General features: G+C 41.7%; 5 protein-coding genes across 5 annotated transcripts; 3 read left to right on the top strand and 2 right to left on the bottom strand.

Annotated features, from left to right (window-relative positions):
- The first annotated feature begins 1,072 nt into the window (after window positions 1-1,072).
- On the top strand, window positions 1,073-2,713 carry LOC135713722 (RCC1-like G exchanging factor-like protein). The gene is made up of 4 exons (XM_065236943.1): window positions 1,073-1,261; window positions 1,325-2,080; window positions 2,142-2,306; window positions 2,363-2,713. Exons 1-4 carry the CDS (start codon window positions 1,150-1,152, stop codon window positions 2,698-2,700), a joined length of 1,371 nt encoding a protein of 456 aa, XP_065093015.1. The 5' UTR covers window positions 1,073-1,149; the 3' UTR covers window positions 2,701-2,713.
- Window positions 2,714-2,789: 76 nt separating this feature from the next.
- On the top strand, window positions 2,790-6,678 carry mRpL48 (mitochondrial ribosomal protein L48). The gene is made up of 3 exons (XM_065236978.1): window positions 2,790-3,015; window positions 3,117-3,191; window positions 6,205-6,678. The coding sequence occupies exons 1-3, from the start codon at window positions 3,004-3,006 to the stop codon at window positions 6,631-6,633; spliced, it is 516 nt and encodes a 171-aa protein (XP_065093050.1). The 5' UTR covers window positions 2,790-3,003; the 3' UTR covers window positions 6,634-6,678.
- A 3,470-nt stretch (window positions 6,679-10,148) lies between these two features.
- LOC135713673 (uncharacterized) lies at window positions 10,149-11,671 on the top strand. Its single transcript, XM_065236837.1, has one exon. It carries the CDS (start codon window positions 10,236-10,238, stop codon window positions 11,634-11,636), a length of 1,401 nt encoding a protein of 466 aa, XP_065092909.1. The 5' UTR covers window positions 10,149-10,235; the 3' UTR covers window positions 11,637-11,671.
- On the bottom strand, window positions 11,650-13,095 carry LOC135713674 (uncharacterized). Its single transcript, XM_065236839.1, has one exon. The coding sequence runs from the start codon at window positions 12,878-12,880 to the stop codon at window positions 11,693-11,695; it is 1,188 nt and encodes a 395-aa protein (XP_065092911.1). The 5' UTR covers window positions 12,881-13,095; the 3' UTR covers window positions 11,650-11,692.
- Window position 13,096: 1 nt separating this feature from the next.
- On the bottom strand, window positions 13,097-13,555 carry LOC135713797 (histone H3-5-like). The gene has a single exon (XM_065237029.1). It carries the CDS (start codon window positions 13,553-13,555, stop codon window positions 13,097-13,099), a length of 459 nt encoding a protein of 152 aa, XP_065093101.1.
- Between the last annotated feature and the right edge of the window lie 1,425 nt (window positions 13,556-14,980).

Below are 14,980 nucleotides of genomic sequence, written 5' to 3'. Positions count from 1 at the left end.
GTTAAATTTATAAGGCGAATGCGGAGTTGATCACTTTTAAATTTTCAAGTTATTTTGCTTAAAAAATATCCATTTCTTGCGTCTTTTTTTTTCATAATGAAAATTGCAGCTCGTTCGTGACTTTATCTTTATTTGTTAATTGTCTGGTTCACTGTGATACCGGTAGGCAAGTAGAATGCAATGAGCACACATTCATGAACGTTATTCTGGTTTGAACGAAAAAACTGCTTTTTCTGCTGATTCTTCAAAAAATAATGACTTCGCCTTTCACCTTCGCTGCCCCTAATAAAAAATAACCATAAACGAACGATAACCCAAACAATTGAACTTTTCCACAAATGGTTTGGAAGATACCCAGAACACGTCGTTAAGGTTCAATTTACTTTGATGCTTTTTGGAAAATTTCAAAAGCAGTTTTTTCCGACGCATTATTTTAGAACGCAAAAAGCTTGCGTCATTTTGTCTAAAATATCAAAAGGAATCGAATAGTGCGAGCTTTTTGCAATCTGAAATAATGCGTCGGAAAAAACTGCTTTTGAAATTTTCCAAAAAGCATCAAAGTAAATTGAACCTTAAGCAAAATAACCATAACAATTTTATTAGGGGCACCTTAACGAAAGAGAGAGTAGATTTTGAACTACCCTACTGGGTAGGTTTTAGGTCATTAATGAGAGCTCAACTGTTACCGTACAGACCTGTGCCATACGACGAAATAGAGGAGAAAGGGAAAACAAACAGCTGTCACAATAACGCTTATCGGTTTCCTTTTGATTTTAGTTCTGCATTTTGTTGTTATTAATGCATCATCAATTCAGTGCCAACATTTCAAAGGGGCGTAATTGCTTTTGTAAACAATGGCTTTAGCCGTCGATTTCTCGCTAATAAAAGCCCACCCCTCCAAATTATCAATGCTAGCTGGGACAGGAAACATTCCTCTACCTGTTGGTGTCGTTCATTTCCATGAGTGAGCTTTCATTCGCGAGAAATCGAAGGCGAAAGTCATTGTTTACAAATGCAATTACGCCCCTTTGAAAAGTTGGCACTGAATTCTGCAGAACGACACAACAAGAACTTGATAGCTTCAATTTGAAAAGTTAATGTGCATTTACTTGCTTTTACAGTAACTAGAATAACTAATTATAAATAATAATGATCCGGGTTCTGAGAATTCCCGCACAAATCGTCCGATATCAACCGGCTTGTAAGTACACTTCTCACGCGCGGCGATCCGTTCTCCGGCAAGACCAGTCAAAGATCCCAGGTAGGACATTCTCCAGAATCACCGCATTCTTGTTCTCAATTTGTTATTTTCTTTTCCATCAAGTGCACGAGTATCCGATCGCCAAATCGACCGACACTCGAGTGTACGTATGGGGTTTGGCCGCCACCGGTGCCCTCGGGGTGCAAACATCGCTCAAGAAGCAAGCCAAGGCGCACACTGATGTAGTGCAGCATCCGAGTCGGTTAAATTTCGCCGAAAACCGAGACATACTGGACGTGGCCGCTGGGTATGGCTTTTCCGTGTTCGCCGCCAAATGTCGCAATGGGAAGAGCCTCTGGGGAACGGGAATCAACACGGATTCACAGATCGGGTATCACAAGCTGGGTGGACAGCACCGGAAACCGTTCGAGCTATTGATTTACCCGGCACCGATTGATTTTGCCGCCGTGGAAGGCAACGAGAAGGTGGTCGAAATTGTTAAGGTGGCCGCCGGGAGGGCACACCACCTGGCACTGGGGAAGGAAGGAGTAGTTTATGCTTTTGGAAATAACGCCTATGGGCAATGTGGAAGGGACATTGTCAAAGATGAGGATTATTTAAACGCGCCTGTGATCAATAGGATAAAGGACCTCGGTGGTAGGCAAGACGATCCGGTCGTGGAGGTAGACTGCGGTCAGGATCACAGCTTCTTTCTGACGGAATCGGGACGTTTGTATTCCTGTGGATGGAGCGATGACGGTCAAACCGGACAGGGAACATTTGGCCTAGTGAGCACGCCTTCGTCGGTTGAAGGAGATCTGAAGGGGGAGAAAATCTGCAAAGTTACTGGAACGTCCGATACGGTGTTGGCGTTGAACGGTTAGTTTGATGGATAGACGGTTGTTACCGATATAATCGAAATAGTGTTGTATATTAACAGATAAGGGAGAAGTCTTTGGTTGGGGTAACACAGAATACGGTCAGTTGGCTACGGATTCAGACGATAATCCTCAAATAAATTTTCCACTTCATTTGGACTTCCTGAAGGAGTGTGGCAAAATTACGGACATCGCTGCTGGAGGTTCCTTCTGTCTGGCACTGAACGGTACGTTTGATATAATTGCCAAAATTGAAGATCAGGGGACATTCCAATCGTTTCAGAAAATGGCGACGTGTTCGCCTGGGGCTATGGCATCTTAGGCTTCGGTCCCGAGGTGGGTCATCAACCGCGACCAACGCAGATCCCGGCCACTCTGTTTGGGCGGAATGATTTCAATCCCAACGTACGGGTTCGGGCCATATCAGCTGGACTAACACACTGCGGAGCAATCAACGATCAGGACGATCTGTATATGTGGGGCCACAATCGGTACGGTTGTCTAGGATTCGGCCACAAGCAGGATCAATTCTTTCCCCTCAAGGTGGCCGTCAGCGCCCGGGTGCTGAAAATCAGCTGCGGGGTGGATCATACCCTTGCTTTATGTAAGGCTTTCGTTTGAATGGGAGAGTGATAATAAATTATAGACTTTCAATCAACAGGACTAATTTCATTGTGTTGTTATTTGTTACATTTATTCGGTCATATTAATTAAAATTAAATCGCATTAAAATTCAAATCTGCGCATTTTGTAAGCAACGTTCACCCACTGTGCATATATGTTACATAAACAATTAACATAACCTCAAATGACGTTTTGACAGCAATTTTACGGTAACAAACATTAGAGATGTGCTGCAAAGTTCAGTGTAACTTAAAAAAGAGTAAATAATCCAGCAAAAAACATTAAAATAAAAGAAAAAATATGCTTCGGCAGGTAAGTCGGCCATGAACATCTGAAATAACAATGCAGTTAACTAAAAATATTTTGTTTCGTTCTCGGTGCACCCGCTTCGTTCAATATTCCCCCCTTTGAAGATAACCCATCGCTTTTTGGCCACCGGCAACGTTGTCCGCCACTTCAGCAGCATGTATGAGCCCGATTACTTGGAGGTAAGTCCTACACCGGCTTCCGGAGAGCCAACGCCAACTGCATATCCTTTTTCGTCACCGTGACCCTTTGTCGGTGCAGAGTGCAAAGATGGGAATCCTCGAATAAATGCACAAGAAATATTTCCGAAGCCTCTTGCATGGCCATCAAGCATTCCGGTGTGATGCGCATGTTTTGCCCACTATATTGCTGCAATACCTCGCGGATTACTCGTGCAAACGGCAGCTTAGGGATCAACAATCCAACAGAATTTTGCAACCGGTAGATTTCGTGGAGCACGCCTCGGGGTTCGGAATTGCTTCGACGGTCCTGTGCAGATCGGGTTGACGTACGGGATTCCCTTGTTTCCGATGCAGAACGTCGCCGAGCTGTGCTGTTCCTACCGGTGGGTGCCGTAGGTACGAATTCTTGATCTTCCGCAGCTTGTCCCGCTCTTGTCGCACCTAGTCCTCTCGGGTTGCGAGTAGGTTTTTTACCTGAAGGACGAGTCATTTTCGGCTCCAATCAAACAATTTAACCAAATATTGCAGTTAGTATTGATCCATTCAAACAGTGACAAAAAAAAACTTCAGAGCTATGGCGCCAAAAGAATTCACAAACTGAATTTGAAAGCGTTTCAAATGTGTAGACCAAACCAGAGAAAATTTATCAAAACTTAGCCTTTTCTAGCCATCTTGAAAAAAAAGGCTTGATGATGCAGTTTCAAATTTTGCTGGTGAAAACAGGTTTCACGCTAACTTGAAAGTACCCATTAATTATTGAAAAATTACCCATTTTGAAGAAAAGTGTCTTCATTCATTAAGGCTGTGAACCATTTGCCGAGTTAAATTTAACTCGTGGTTAAAAGTGACATTTCGAAAGTTATTTTCTATGTTCGAAAATCCCCGTGCTGTCGATCGACCGGTTTTCGAGCCACGGTTGTCAAAATTTAACTTCTTGTCTGTCAGAAATAACCATGCTCGGATAGCAGGGTTAATCGATAACTTTTCATCTGTCAAATTTTAACCAAAAGTTAAAATAATCCACCAAATGGTTCAGAGCCTAAATGAGTAAAACCGGGTTCACTTATTAATTAGTATAGTCCATTCCTGTCCATTATATATACGCGAGTATTCAAGGTAACTCGCAACAACTCAAATTGAGTCTAGCATGCTCATTTCAGTGGGAAGTATGGCTACTCAAAAGTGAGTAGGCGCACTTTACTCACTTCTGAGTAAACGACGTTCGCGCACAGAGTGAGTCAAAACCCTCTGTGATATTTTCAGCCGGAAAGTTCATTTTTTATAGTTGTTTTGATAAGTCAAACTTTCATAGCGAATCAAAACAAACATAGTGTAGTAATAGAATTTCAACTAGAATAGGGTACGTTAATCGTTTGCTTGGGACCAATAGGCTAGTCAAGTAGTGAGCCAATTTAAAATCGTTAGTTTCGTATTGATTGTTGGTAGTAGTGATGTTGCCATGTGGTACACTGAAAAATTGAAATTGCAAGTTATACCACAGACAGACATACAAATTAGTACCGTTGTACTCCTTTAATCATGTACCTCAAAACGTACAATTTGTGGTACTAGCTTAAAGCAGTACAACCAACAATCAATACGAAACTAACGATTTTAAATTGGCTCACCACTTTAGTAGCCTATTGGTCCCAAGCAAACGATTAACGTACCCTATTCTAGTTGAAATTCTATTACTACACTATGTTTGTTTTGATTCGCTATGAAAGTTTGACAGATAACATCAGGGGTGTGTGGATTCATGCAGAACATGCAGGGGTGAGTGAAATAGCTTGGGACTGCTTGGGACCGTTGTTCTGGTACTGAGTGAGCCAAAAATAATAATGATTTTCTTCGGGACCCAGTGGTCTTAGAGTTACCTCTATGGTACAACGGTAGTACAACAGTGAACTTTGTATGTCTGTACAAGGTATTAGCATAGAGGTAACTCTAAGACCACTGGGTCCCGAAGAAAATCATTATTATTTTTGGCTCACTCAGTACCAGAACAACGGTCCCAAGCAGTCCCAAGCTATTTCACTCACCCCTGCATGTTCTGCATGAATCCACACACCCCTGATGTTATCTGTCAAACTTTCATAGCGAATCAAAACAAACATAGTGTAGTAATAGAATTTCAACTAGAATAGGGTACGTTAATCGTTTGCTTGGGACCAATAGGCTACTAAAGTGGTGAGCCAATTTAAAATCGTTAGTTTCGTATTGATTGTTGGTATTAGCATAGAGGTAACTCTAAGACCACTGGGTCCTGAAGAAAATCATTATTATTTTTGGCTCACTCAGTACCAGAACAACGGTCCCAAGCAGTCCCAAGCTATTTCACTCACCCCTGCATGTTCTGCATGAATCCACACACCCCTGATGTTATCTGTCAAACTTTCATAGCGAATCAAAACAAACATAGTGTAGTAATAGAATTTCAACTAGAATAGGGCACGTTAATCGTTTGCTTGGGACCAATAGGCTACTAAAGTGGTGAGCCAATTTAAAATCGTTAGTTTCGTATTGATTGTTGGTATTAGTCACCAAAGTTTTCGAGCCGCTTCGTCTGTCACTTCGTTTGTGCTATTGGTCCCAAGCAAACGATTAACGCACCCCATTCTAGTCAAAATTCTAGTACTACACAATGTTTGTTTTGATTCGCTATGAAATTTTGACAGATAAAATGAGGGGTTATTAGATTTTCCTATGTTTCGAGGGGTGCATCGATTAGCTTGGGACCGAAGAGAGTACCAGAGCTGTGCCAAAAAGTTGAGCACATATCTTCGGGACCTTCCGGTCCTAGAGTTACCTCTATGCGTGTATCATCTTCAACTTTACTCCGTGCACACTCAATTCCGATGATATCGAAATCGTCTACAAAACCGAAGAGAGCATCTGCGATTGTGCATGATAATTATTATTCGAATGCCTGCAGGCGTCTTTCTGTAGTTTCTGCAAATACCATTCACCAAACTACTAAAAATTCCATTGTTATTTTTCCTCTCAATTCCAGAAACTTCGGCCCAAATACCCGCTGCACAATACGCTGAATTTCACCATCAAGGGCTACGATTATCCGATCCTTGAGAGCTACCAGCGCTTCGTGCACAACGTAGCCGACAAAATGGACCTAGACATTGCCGAGTGCTGGGCGCAGCCGCCACAAAAGCGTAACGTGCAGAAGTTCAAACCGGCTTCAGCGGTCATCGAGAGCGAATACAAACTGACGACTTACGAGCGCAATGTTCAAATCGCAAACCTCCAGGCTCCGCTGTATCCCACTTTTCTGCGTGTACTGCAAGCCGCTCTGCCGGAAGGGGTTACGCTCACGGTGAGTGAGCACAGCAGCGACGTGGACGACGGACGGTACGTGCCGGATCGGGAACTGCTTGAACTGCGACAAAAGCTGGACGAAATGAGCGGTTTGAGAGAGAAGAAGTGAGGTGTGATATAGAAACGATTACGTTTAATAGAAGGGATATCCACGGCACTAGACATGAACATGTGTTTCTTTATTCTTCTTATGAGAAATCTGGATAAACACAAATCATATCTTAACCCTACCAAAAACTGATTTATTTTCCATGTTTAACTTGTAATGAAATAGTTATGAACTTTATATGAACGTTTGCGTGAAAAAGTTAAAGATATATCACAGACAAACAGACGTAACTCTTTGAAAAACTTGTTCTTGAAAACATAGTATCTCAAAACATATAACCTCAGTAACGACATCTCTCTGGCTTCTCGCGGAAAACAAGCTTGCTCGCTAACTCGTAAACAATATTGCATAAAAGTTCTATAGACTATATAGAAACGTCAAAGTGATCCGATGCCAGCGCTGCGGCGAGAAGTTCGCGGAACTGATAATATTCAAATCAACCGTTAAATGCATGAACGAAGATACACAATGAAGAGTTACGTCTGTTTGTCTGTGGTTTTATAATATCGTTCAACTTTATATGGAATAGAAGCTTTGCTGATTACATTCATAGATGTAGTATTTTGGATGTTCTCCTACTGTGTTACCTGCACGGATAGAAATCTCCTTATACCTTTTGGCAAATTTCTATTGCTGATTATTCATAAAATGTATAAGTCAACTAATAAGCAGACGCCTTGCAAAAAGTTAATGAAGATCATGTGTCAAATGAAATGTATAAACGGTTACACATACCTTTTATGCATTCTTATAGGATCTATGCGGTTCGTCTTATGGAATGTATAAGGCTGATGTTTTGGCAAAAATGTATAAGTGAAACACATGAATAAATTAATTGATTTTCGTTTCGTGTGACTTACAACGAATATAAGATGTATACGAGTACCCCGAATACAACGTATGGCTTTAATGTCTAATGTTGCATAGCATTTGCAATGTAAAATTAGACGAACTATACGTTGTATTCGGGGTACTAGCACAAACGAAGTGACAGACGACTAACTGGCGAAGAAATCAATTAAAATAATGTGGTTCGCTGTAATAGAATTTTCTTAGAAACTTTTGCCATCATCCACCAGATGGGATAGTTTTTTTGTTTTGATTTGAACATAGTTGGTTTTGTGTGCAATATGATCTTTGACAGTGTGCAAAGCACAAACGAAGTGACAGACGACTAACTGGCGAAGAAATCCATTTAAATAATGTGGTTCACTGTAATAGAATTTTCTTGGAAGCTTATGCCATCATCCACCAGATGGGTTAGTTTTTTTTGTTTTGATTTGAACAAAGTTGATTTTGTGTACAATGATTATTTGACAGTGTGCAAAAAGTGCGTATCATTTTGTCATTTTTTTATGCATTTCAGTTTTGAGTAGAGTGAAAGAGATAGAACCAAAACATTCTAGTACAGTTGGTGAAAATGCTAGTTCAATCTATTAGTAGTGTTGCCATGTGGTACAATCCAGTAGTAGTGGTGTTGCCATGTGGTACACTGAAAAATTGCAATAGCAGGTTAGTCACCAAAGTTTTCGAGCCGCTCCGTCTGTCACTTCGTTTGTGGTGCAAAGAGTGTCTCATTTTGTCATTTTTGTTATGCATTTCAGTTTAGAGTAGAGTGAAAGAGATAGAACCAAAACTTTCTAATACATTTGGTGGAAATGCTAGTACAATCCAGTAGGAGTGTTGCCATGTGGTACAATCCAGTACACACAAAAAATTATCGTTAATAAAATTAAAAAAAAAACCATTGATAGAATTAAAAGTTTGCGTTGGTTCTTTTTGGTAGAAAGTCTTTTGCATTCAAAACAAAAGTCGGCCAACTGTCAATTCAAAAGTAGCTCATTCTTTAATTTTAAAAGTTGAAATTTTCAAATCGAATTGTAGAACTGTCAATCTAATAGCCTATGGTTTTTAAATATACTCATTAAAGGTTTTAATTTAAAAGATGGGCATTTTTATCGCAATGGTGTACGTTTTCATCTCAAATATTATTTATTGCTTTAGAAAAATGAAACACATACATATTTAATTTAATTCATTTTAGTTTATTAAAATTTTCAATCATCACTGAAAGGCCACTGCATTATGGAATCTTCCATTGGAAGCATTTTACACTAATGGTACAGTTGATATCTGAATAATTACTTCCTGATGGGCTCGGTGTGGGAACGTGCTTGAAGAAAAGTTCCTGCTTAATGGTGATGGTTGATGGGAGTAGCTTTCCTTTCCGGCAAGTCTGACGAGGCTGCTGAAGATCAAAACACATCAATTAGTCAAATCGGAAGCAAGATCGAAAGTCTTCAAAAATTTCATCAACTTACCTCCAAATCCGGCAACTGGAGTATCCTTCCACTCGGTAGTGTCCCCGCGGGTGCCTCCATATTATTATTCGTATCGTAAAGAAGGGAAACTATCGTGCCGGCGGGTGAAATATATGAAAAAATAGAATACACTGCTGCTACTCCTGCAAGTTCTCACAGCTGGTTTTGTTTTATTTTTTATTTCCCATGTCAAATTTAGCGGGAAACGGAGGTCCAGTACTGTCAAAAACTACGCAATGAAGAGGTATTTTGACAGTTTTACAACTTTTATTTAAAAAAAATCACTTTTAAAATTACAAGTCGAAAGTGAAAGAAACATTTTTAAATCTAAAATATAAGTTTAATTTTGAAAACTTTCATAGTTGAAACTACGAATTTTGGGAAACTTTTAATTTGATTATGCATTATTTTTATAGCAACAATTTTTGTTCTTTGTGTGTAGTAGTGATCACAAACGAAGTGACAGACGGAGCGGCTCGAAAACTTTGGTGACTAACCTGCTATTGCAATTTTTCAGTGTACCACATGGCAACACCATTACTACTGGATTGTACCACATGGCAACACTACTACTAGATTGAACTAGCATTTTCACCAAATGTACTAGAATGTTTTGGTTCTATCTCTTTCACTCTACTCAAAACTGAAATGCATAAAAAAATGACAAAATGACATGCACTCTTTGCACACTGTCAAAGAATCACTGTACACAAAATCAACTTTGTTCAAATCAAAACAAAAAAAACTAACCCATCTGGTGGATGATGGCACAAGCTTCCAAGAAAATTCTATTACAGTGAACCACATTATTTTAATGGATTTCTTCGCCAGTAAGTCGTCTGTCACTTCGTTTGTGGTAAGAAGACTCCCCAATAAAAAAAACCACAACCGCATGATAATCCAAATAATAGGACTATTCCACAAATGGTTTGGATGGTACCCCGAACACGTCGTTAAGCAAAATAACCATAACAATTTTATTCAGTGTATGTTTTTTTTTACCGTGTCTAAAAAGCTCGCCGAAAAGTCCTTGCACTTTTCGCTAGTGACCGATCGAATTTGCAACGCACCTGTATCAACATGATCTGACAGCTTCATGTTTAATTAAATTTTGTTTACAAACGCATCGGCGTTCCGTATCAATTTTGTTTGGTGTATTACTTGAAAATTTCGACGACCCATCCATCCCATCGCTTTCTGTTTAGAACGTACAGCTGTAATAAACCTTAAGTTAAGGCATAAAACAAACGTTTAAAATATTACTTTGCCTGCAAATCAGTTATGGAAAGCCCGGAAACATCGAATCGGGCTGAAACGGATGAGCCTACAGTGACCTCAGCAGTTCAATCGACCGATCTGGAACAGGAAACTGGCACCGAGATGTTGGAGAAGTTGAAAGGTGACAGGATCGGTGAAACGATGTACAGCGAGCGGTTTGTGCTGACGACGATCCTGAAACTTCCGCAACTGGAGGGTAGCTTGGCGGAGGATGAGGACTTTGAGAAGGACCTGTGCAGTTTGTGGGATATGACAATCGAGCAGGATGTGGTGCTGTTCCTGCTGAAGCACGACGTGATTGAGCTATTTGTGAGCATGGCGGAGGCTTCCCAGCAGGACAACCGATTGGTGGAGATTCTGTTCGGGATTATTGGCAACATGTGCTGCGTTGAAGAGACGCACAAGTTTCTGTACGAAAACAAGTCGCTGCTGTTGAGTTTGTGCGGGTTTCTGGAATCGAGCGACACGTTGATTCTGGTACAGTTGATGAGGATTTTTACGACCATTCTGGATCGATCGGATGACGAGCAGTACTGTTGGTTTAAGGTGATTCGCGAGGTCGAAGACATGACCGAGAAGTTGGCATTCATACTGGGCAGTACGACGAACAGAGAGTTAATTGAGCATACACTGGAGGCGGTTCATGCGATGGTGAATCGTTTCACGGAGGCGGAGGTCGATTACGCCCAGTTGAACGATTTCTACAGAATGTTCGCCAAAACTTGTCTGATTGAAGGTTTGATGGAAGGATTCAAACAGATCTACCCGGAAAGGCCGGCTGACAATCAGTTTGAGGAGGAGTTTCTGACAAACAAAGATCTGAAGACGATGCAGAAGTTTTTGGAAATTCACGAGAACTTCATAATCAATGCCAACGAGTTGTACGAGAACCAAATCGACAGAATCGTGTACTGCGTGTATCGGGTACTGGTTCCGCTGAGTACCGAGGGTAGTCTTTTACCACTTTCCAAGACACACGTCAGGATATTCGTTTGCATCAACAGTATCTACAGTGCGATTGTGTATCACTTCCACTCCGGAACGTTCCTGACTATGGTGAACGCCTATACCGTTTTGTCCAAGGAGCAAGAGAGCGTTCAGAACTCAGTACAGCAGGTAGAGCAACCGATGGACGAGGAGAATGACGAAAATGACTGCGAGTTTGATATACAGACGGCGCTAGGGGAGATTCTGGAGACGTTGTATTTCATGGCGGAACCGATTGACAGTGCAACGATTGTCAATACTTTGAAGGCCAGTTCACTCGATGAGGAAACCATTCAAAGGCTTTGTGTAGCGCTAAAGGAAACCATGGCCGGAGATCCACTGCTCAGAAGAACCTGTGATTTGCTGCTGGAAAGTGCAAGGACTGCGTGGGGTCAAGAAGAAAAGGGTAGATCGTAAGGAATGTTTTGGCGTTTTTATTTCAAAATTATCAATAAAGTACACACAAATTAGTTCTAATGTTTCGTTTGATAGAGAATGTATGCGATAGCTGTGTGTTCGTAGTTTCGGTCGTCTTCCAGCTTCATAACTGAGGTGTCCCCAGTCCACGTGAAACCCCTGTTCCAGAAGGTAAATTTCTTCAGAGGTCCATCCGTCTTTCTCGGCCCATCACAGACTATTGTCACTTTTGAATTAGCGAGAAGCGAAACCCTCTCGAACATGCAGTCGTACACGTAGATGTCCTCCCGAATCGGAACATTGGCTTGCCATCGTCGTATCATCTTGTCTCCACTAACGACCCCGACGGAAACTGATACAGGCATTTCGTTCTCGTGGCAGCCAATGTACATCCCTACTCCGTATAGATCGATTTGCTTCAGTGCTGTCATATGAAACGTCCCCTTGCAGGGATCCACCGTGTAACAAATCGGTCCAAAGAACAGCCACTTTCTACACTGATAATCCCGGTTGAGTTCTTGCTGCAGCTCAACGATTTCCGTCAGCTTTTTGAGTGCTTCATGTTGATGGGTTGCACCTTCCAGATGCATACTCCATCTCCTCAGGGCATCCAACAGTTGATCGTCATTGCACCGAAGTTTGCTCTGACTGGCAATCTTTTCCACCAATTCCAGCGGCAGTTCCAGAAAATCCGAACTTCGAAACATCACCAACGGATTGGCACAAATGGTCTGTAGACAAGCCGCATTCAGCTCTTCAAAGCCATGCTTCACATTGCTCGTAAAGATCTTCATCACAGACGGCTCTTCCCGACCAACAAACTGCTGACACCGATTCTTCAGTCCACTCAGATTGTACTTCACGGCGGCGTAGTATAGTTCCACCAAATTGTCCTCCCTGACCGTGGGATTATCGTAGTAGATAAACTTGAGCATTTCCAAAAACGTATCCGGTTCGATGTCAGGCACGGCGATAGGGTCCCCACTGGCACTCGATGGTGCCAGCTTACCGGTGAACATTCCATAGAAGATATCACTGGCAGCGGCCAGCGGGAATCGATGCCCGTAGATTACAGTACCTTTCTGGCCCACGACGAATGAGATGTCCGAGAGGAGTTCACTGTTCACCAGGAATTTGACCCGTGAGTCGCCGCCGGTTGTGGCTTCCTGGTCAGTCATAATGGCGACGAGGCACTGCCATCCGACACAGTGCGGAAATAGACCAGACAACATAACGCGATACATATGAGGCTTTGCATTACTGGGAGAATCGCACGCGCAGAATGGACGGGTTTTTTTTTTTAAATTTATTCTTTGATTGAAAATGTCTTGAAACTCTCTCTAGTTGCTTTATTACAACGCATTAGTTATTTTACTACAATTTTGTTTTGTTTATCTCAATAAAGTCACAACACAAAGAAAACTATACACAATAGAAAAAAAAATATATATTCCATCCATTTATCGCCATTTCTCCCGCAGAAAAAGAGCTAGCTTCATATCCTTAGGGTGCAGTATCACTCGATCGCGATGCGCGCAGCATCGGTTGCTATCCTCAAAAAGCTGCACTATGTAGATCTCGGCCGCTTCCTGTAGGCATTCCAGGCACTCGGCCGTTATGCGATAGTCCTTGCCATAGCCCGTGTACTGCAGCAGCACTTCACGGATGAGTCGGGAAAATGACAGCTTTGGTATCTGAAGCTTTGTTGTGGACTGCAGCTGATGAATTTCCCGTAGCACGTGAGGTATAGGGGATGACGCGACCGACCGGCCCCTGATTTGGTGGCCATCGTCAAGTTCCAGTGACTCCGATTGGGATTTTGTCGTTTCCGAGTTTGTAACTCGCAGCTGCGGTTTTGGTTTGCCTGTATCCCCGTCGGGGACATATCGCTTTGGTGCGGTACGAACACGGCGCGGCATTGTTGAATTAATTAATTATTACAGACAACTGCAATTGTAATCTATTTAGCTAACGATACCCTGCCGGTTGTACCTTTTATCAAATCAAATTATTGTCCAACGAATGAGAATAGCACTTCACTGGCGATGAGAATGAGAACGTTAGAAATGGACGCGACCTCATGCAAAGTAGTTGCCTTATCCTATAGCTATACGCGCGAGTGTTAGTGATTCAAAAGTAATGAGAGGGGCGAGAGGGTAATCAGTATTTTAAACAAAAAATCGACCATTTTCTTTCCGTTAAGGGAGCATTCATTAAGTACGTCACGTTCTAAGGGTGAGGGGGGTTTACAAATGTGTGACAAGCAAAGTAGTAGGTTAAGAAAAACGTAACGAAAAGGGAGGGGGAAGAGTGATTTTACCAAAATATCACGTGACGTACTTAATGCATGCTCCCTAAAACAATTTATACAATCCATGAACGTGATTTCAGAAGTGTGCGTGAAAGAAACATAACAAAGGCCAATCGGTTTGTTTGTGTTTATGATATTAATAATAGGCGATCTGGATCCGATTTTCGTTGAACCGGTTTCTCATTCCGATTAATCGATTTTTTAAATCGACATGTCTAGATAGAGCTGGAATAAGGGCGAATGTCGCAAGTGTAAACAAACTGAGGTTGATATATCACGTTATACTACTATTAAAATGCTACAAAACGATATTTAAAAATTAGAAGGTTCTGTGCCTAGGGGCACGAACGGAAGCTTGACGTAGGACCGCTAGTGGACGGAATAAATGTGAAGAGCATTCCGTTTTTGAATTGTAGGCGTACCAAATTTGTAGTAATATTTTTCAAAGAGAAATTTGATTAAGAGAATCAATCAAAATCACTTGCACCCCTGCTTCCAAGTTTGGTTACAAAATTAAAACTCTGGATAGCATTTTATGTGGTCGTTGGGGGCTTGTGGTTCTGAATATGGACAAACAAGCACAGATAAATTCTATTCCAACTCTATACTGATGTAAGCTTGATGGCCCTGAAAAGGGCCGTTTTATTGAAGAGGACATCCATGGTCACTTACGCTTGGCGTGTTTAGTGTAGGTGACAGCATCACGGACCTCATTTTCCAGGAACACCTTGAGCACACCTCGTAGATCAGACCGGAGATACGTTTGACACCACCACGGCGAGCCAGACGACCGATGGCGGTTATCTCGAAGAACTTTGCGATGACGCTTGGCGCCTCGTTTATCAGACCTTTTCCTCCTTTGTCACGACCAGTCAATTGTTGCTTGTTAGGTGTGCTTCCTACTGCTGCTATTGCTGTTCACCACGCCGTACGAAGCGAAAATGAGCTAATGCCATTTGACTTTAAATGATCTTTATTTCTTGTGTTTGTGTGGTTTACATGTATGAATTTTTTCAAGTGACACAGATGCGTC

Source organism: Ochlerotatus camptorhynchus, unplaced genomic scaffold, assembly GCF_037179485.1.
Source record: "Ochlerotatus camptorhynchus isolate MF236.1 unplaced genomic scaffold, CSIRO-AGI_Acam_v1.1 ptg000577l, whole genome shotgun sequence".
Classification (NCBI taxonomy): domain Eukaryota; kingdom Metazoa; phylum Arthropoda; class Insecta; order Diptera; family Culicidae; genus Ochlerotatus; species Ochlerotatus camptorhynchus.
The sequence above is the reverse complement of the archived record's forward strand: the minus strand, read 5'-3'. Positions and strand labels throughout refer to the sequence as shown.

Bases quoted from the DNA above. Each gene is read 5' to 3' on its own strand.
- mRpL48 (XM_065236978.1), top strand. The intron at 3,192-6,204 runs GTAAGTCCTACA...TCTCAATTCCAG, and splicing joins ATGAGCCCGATTACTTGGAG to AAACTTCGGCCCAAATACCC.
- LOC135713674 (XM_065236839.1), bottom strand. From the start codon at position 12,880: ATGTATCGCGTTATGTTGTCTGGTCTATTTCCGCACTGTGTCGGATGG.
- LOC135713673 (XM_065236837.1), top strand. From the start codon at position 10,236: ATGGAAAGCCCGGAAACATCGAATCGGGCTGAAACGGATGAGCCTACA.
- LOC135713797 (XM_065237029.1), bottom strand. From the start codon at position 13,555: ATGCCGCGCCGTGTTCGTACCGCACCAAAGCGATATGTCCCCGACGGG.
- LOC135713722 (XM_065236943.1), top strand. From the start codon at position 1,150: ATGATCCGGGTTCTGAGAATTCCCGCACAAATCGTCCGATATCAACCG. The intron at 1,262-1,324 runs GTAGGACATTCT...TTTTCCATCAAG, and splicing joins AGACCAGTCAAAGATCCCAG to TGCACGAGTATCCGATCGCC. The intron at 2,307-2,362 runs GTACGTTTGATA...CAATCGTTTCAG, and splicing joins CTTCTGTCTGGCACTGAACG to AAAATGGCGACGTGTTCGCC.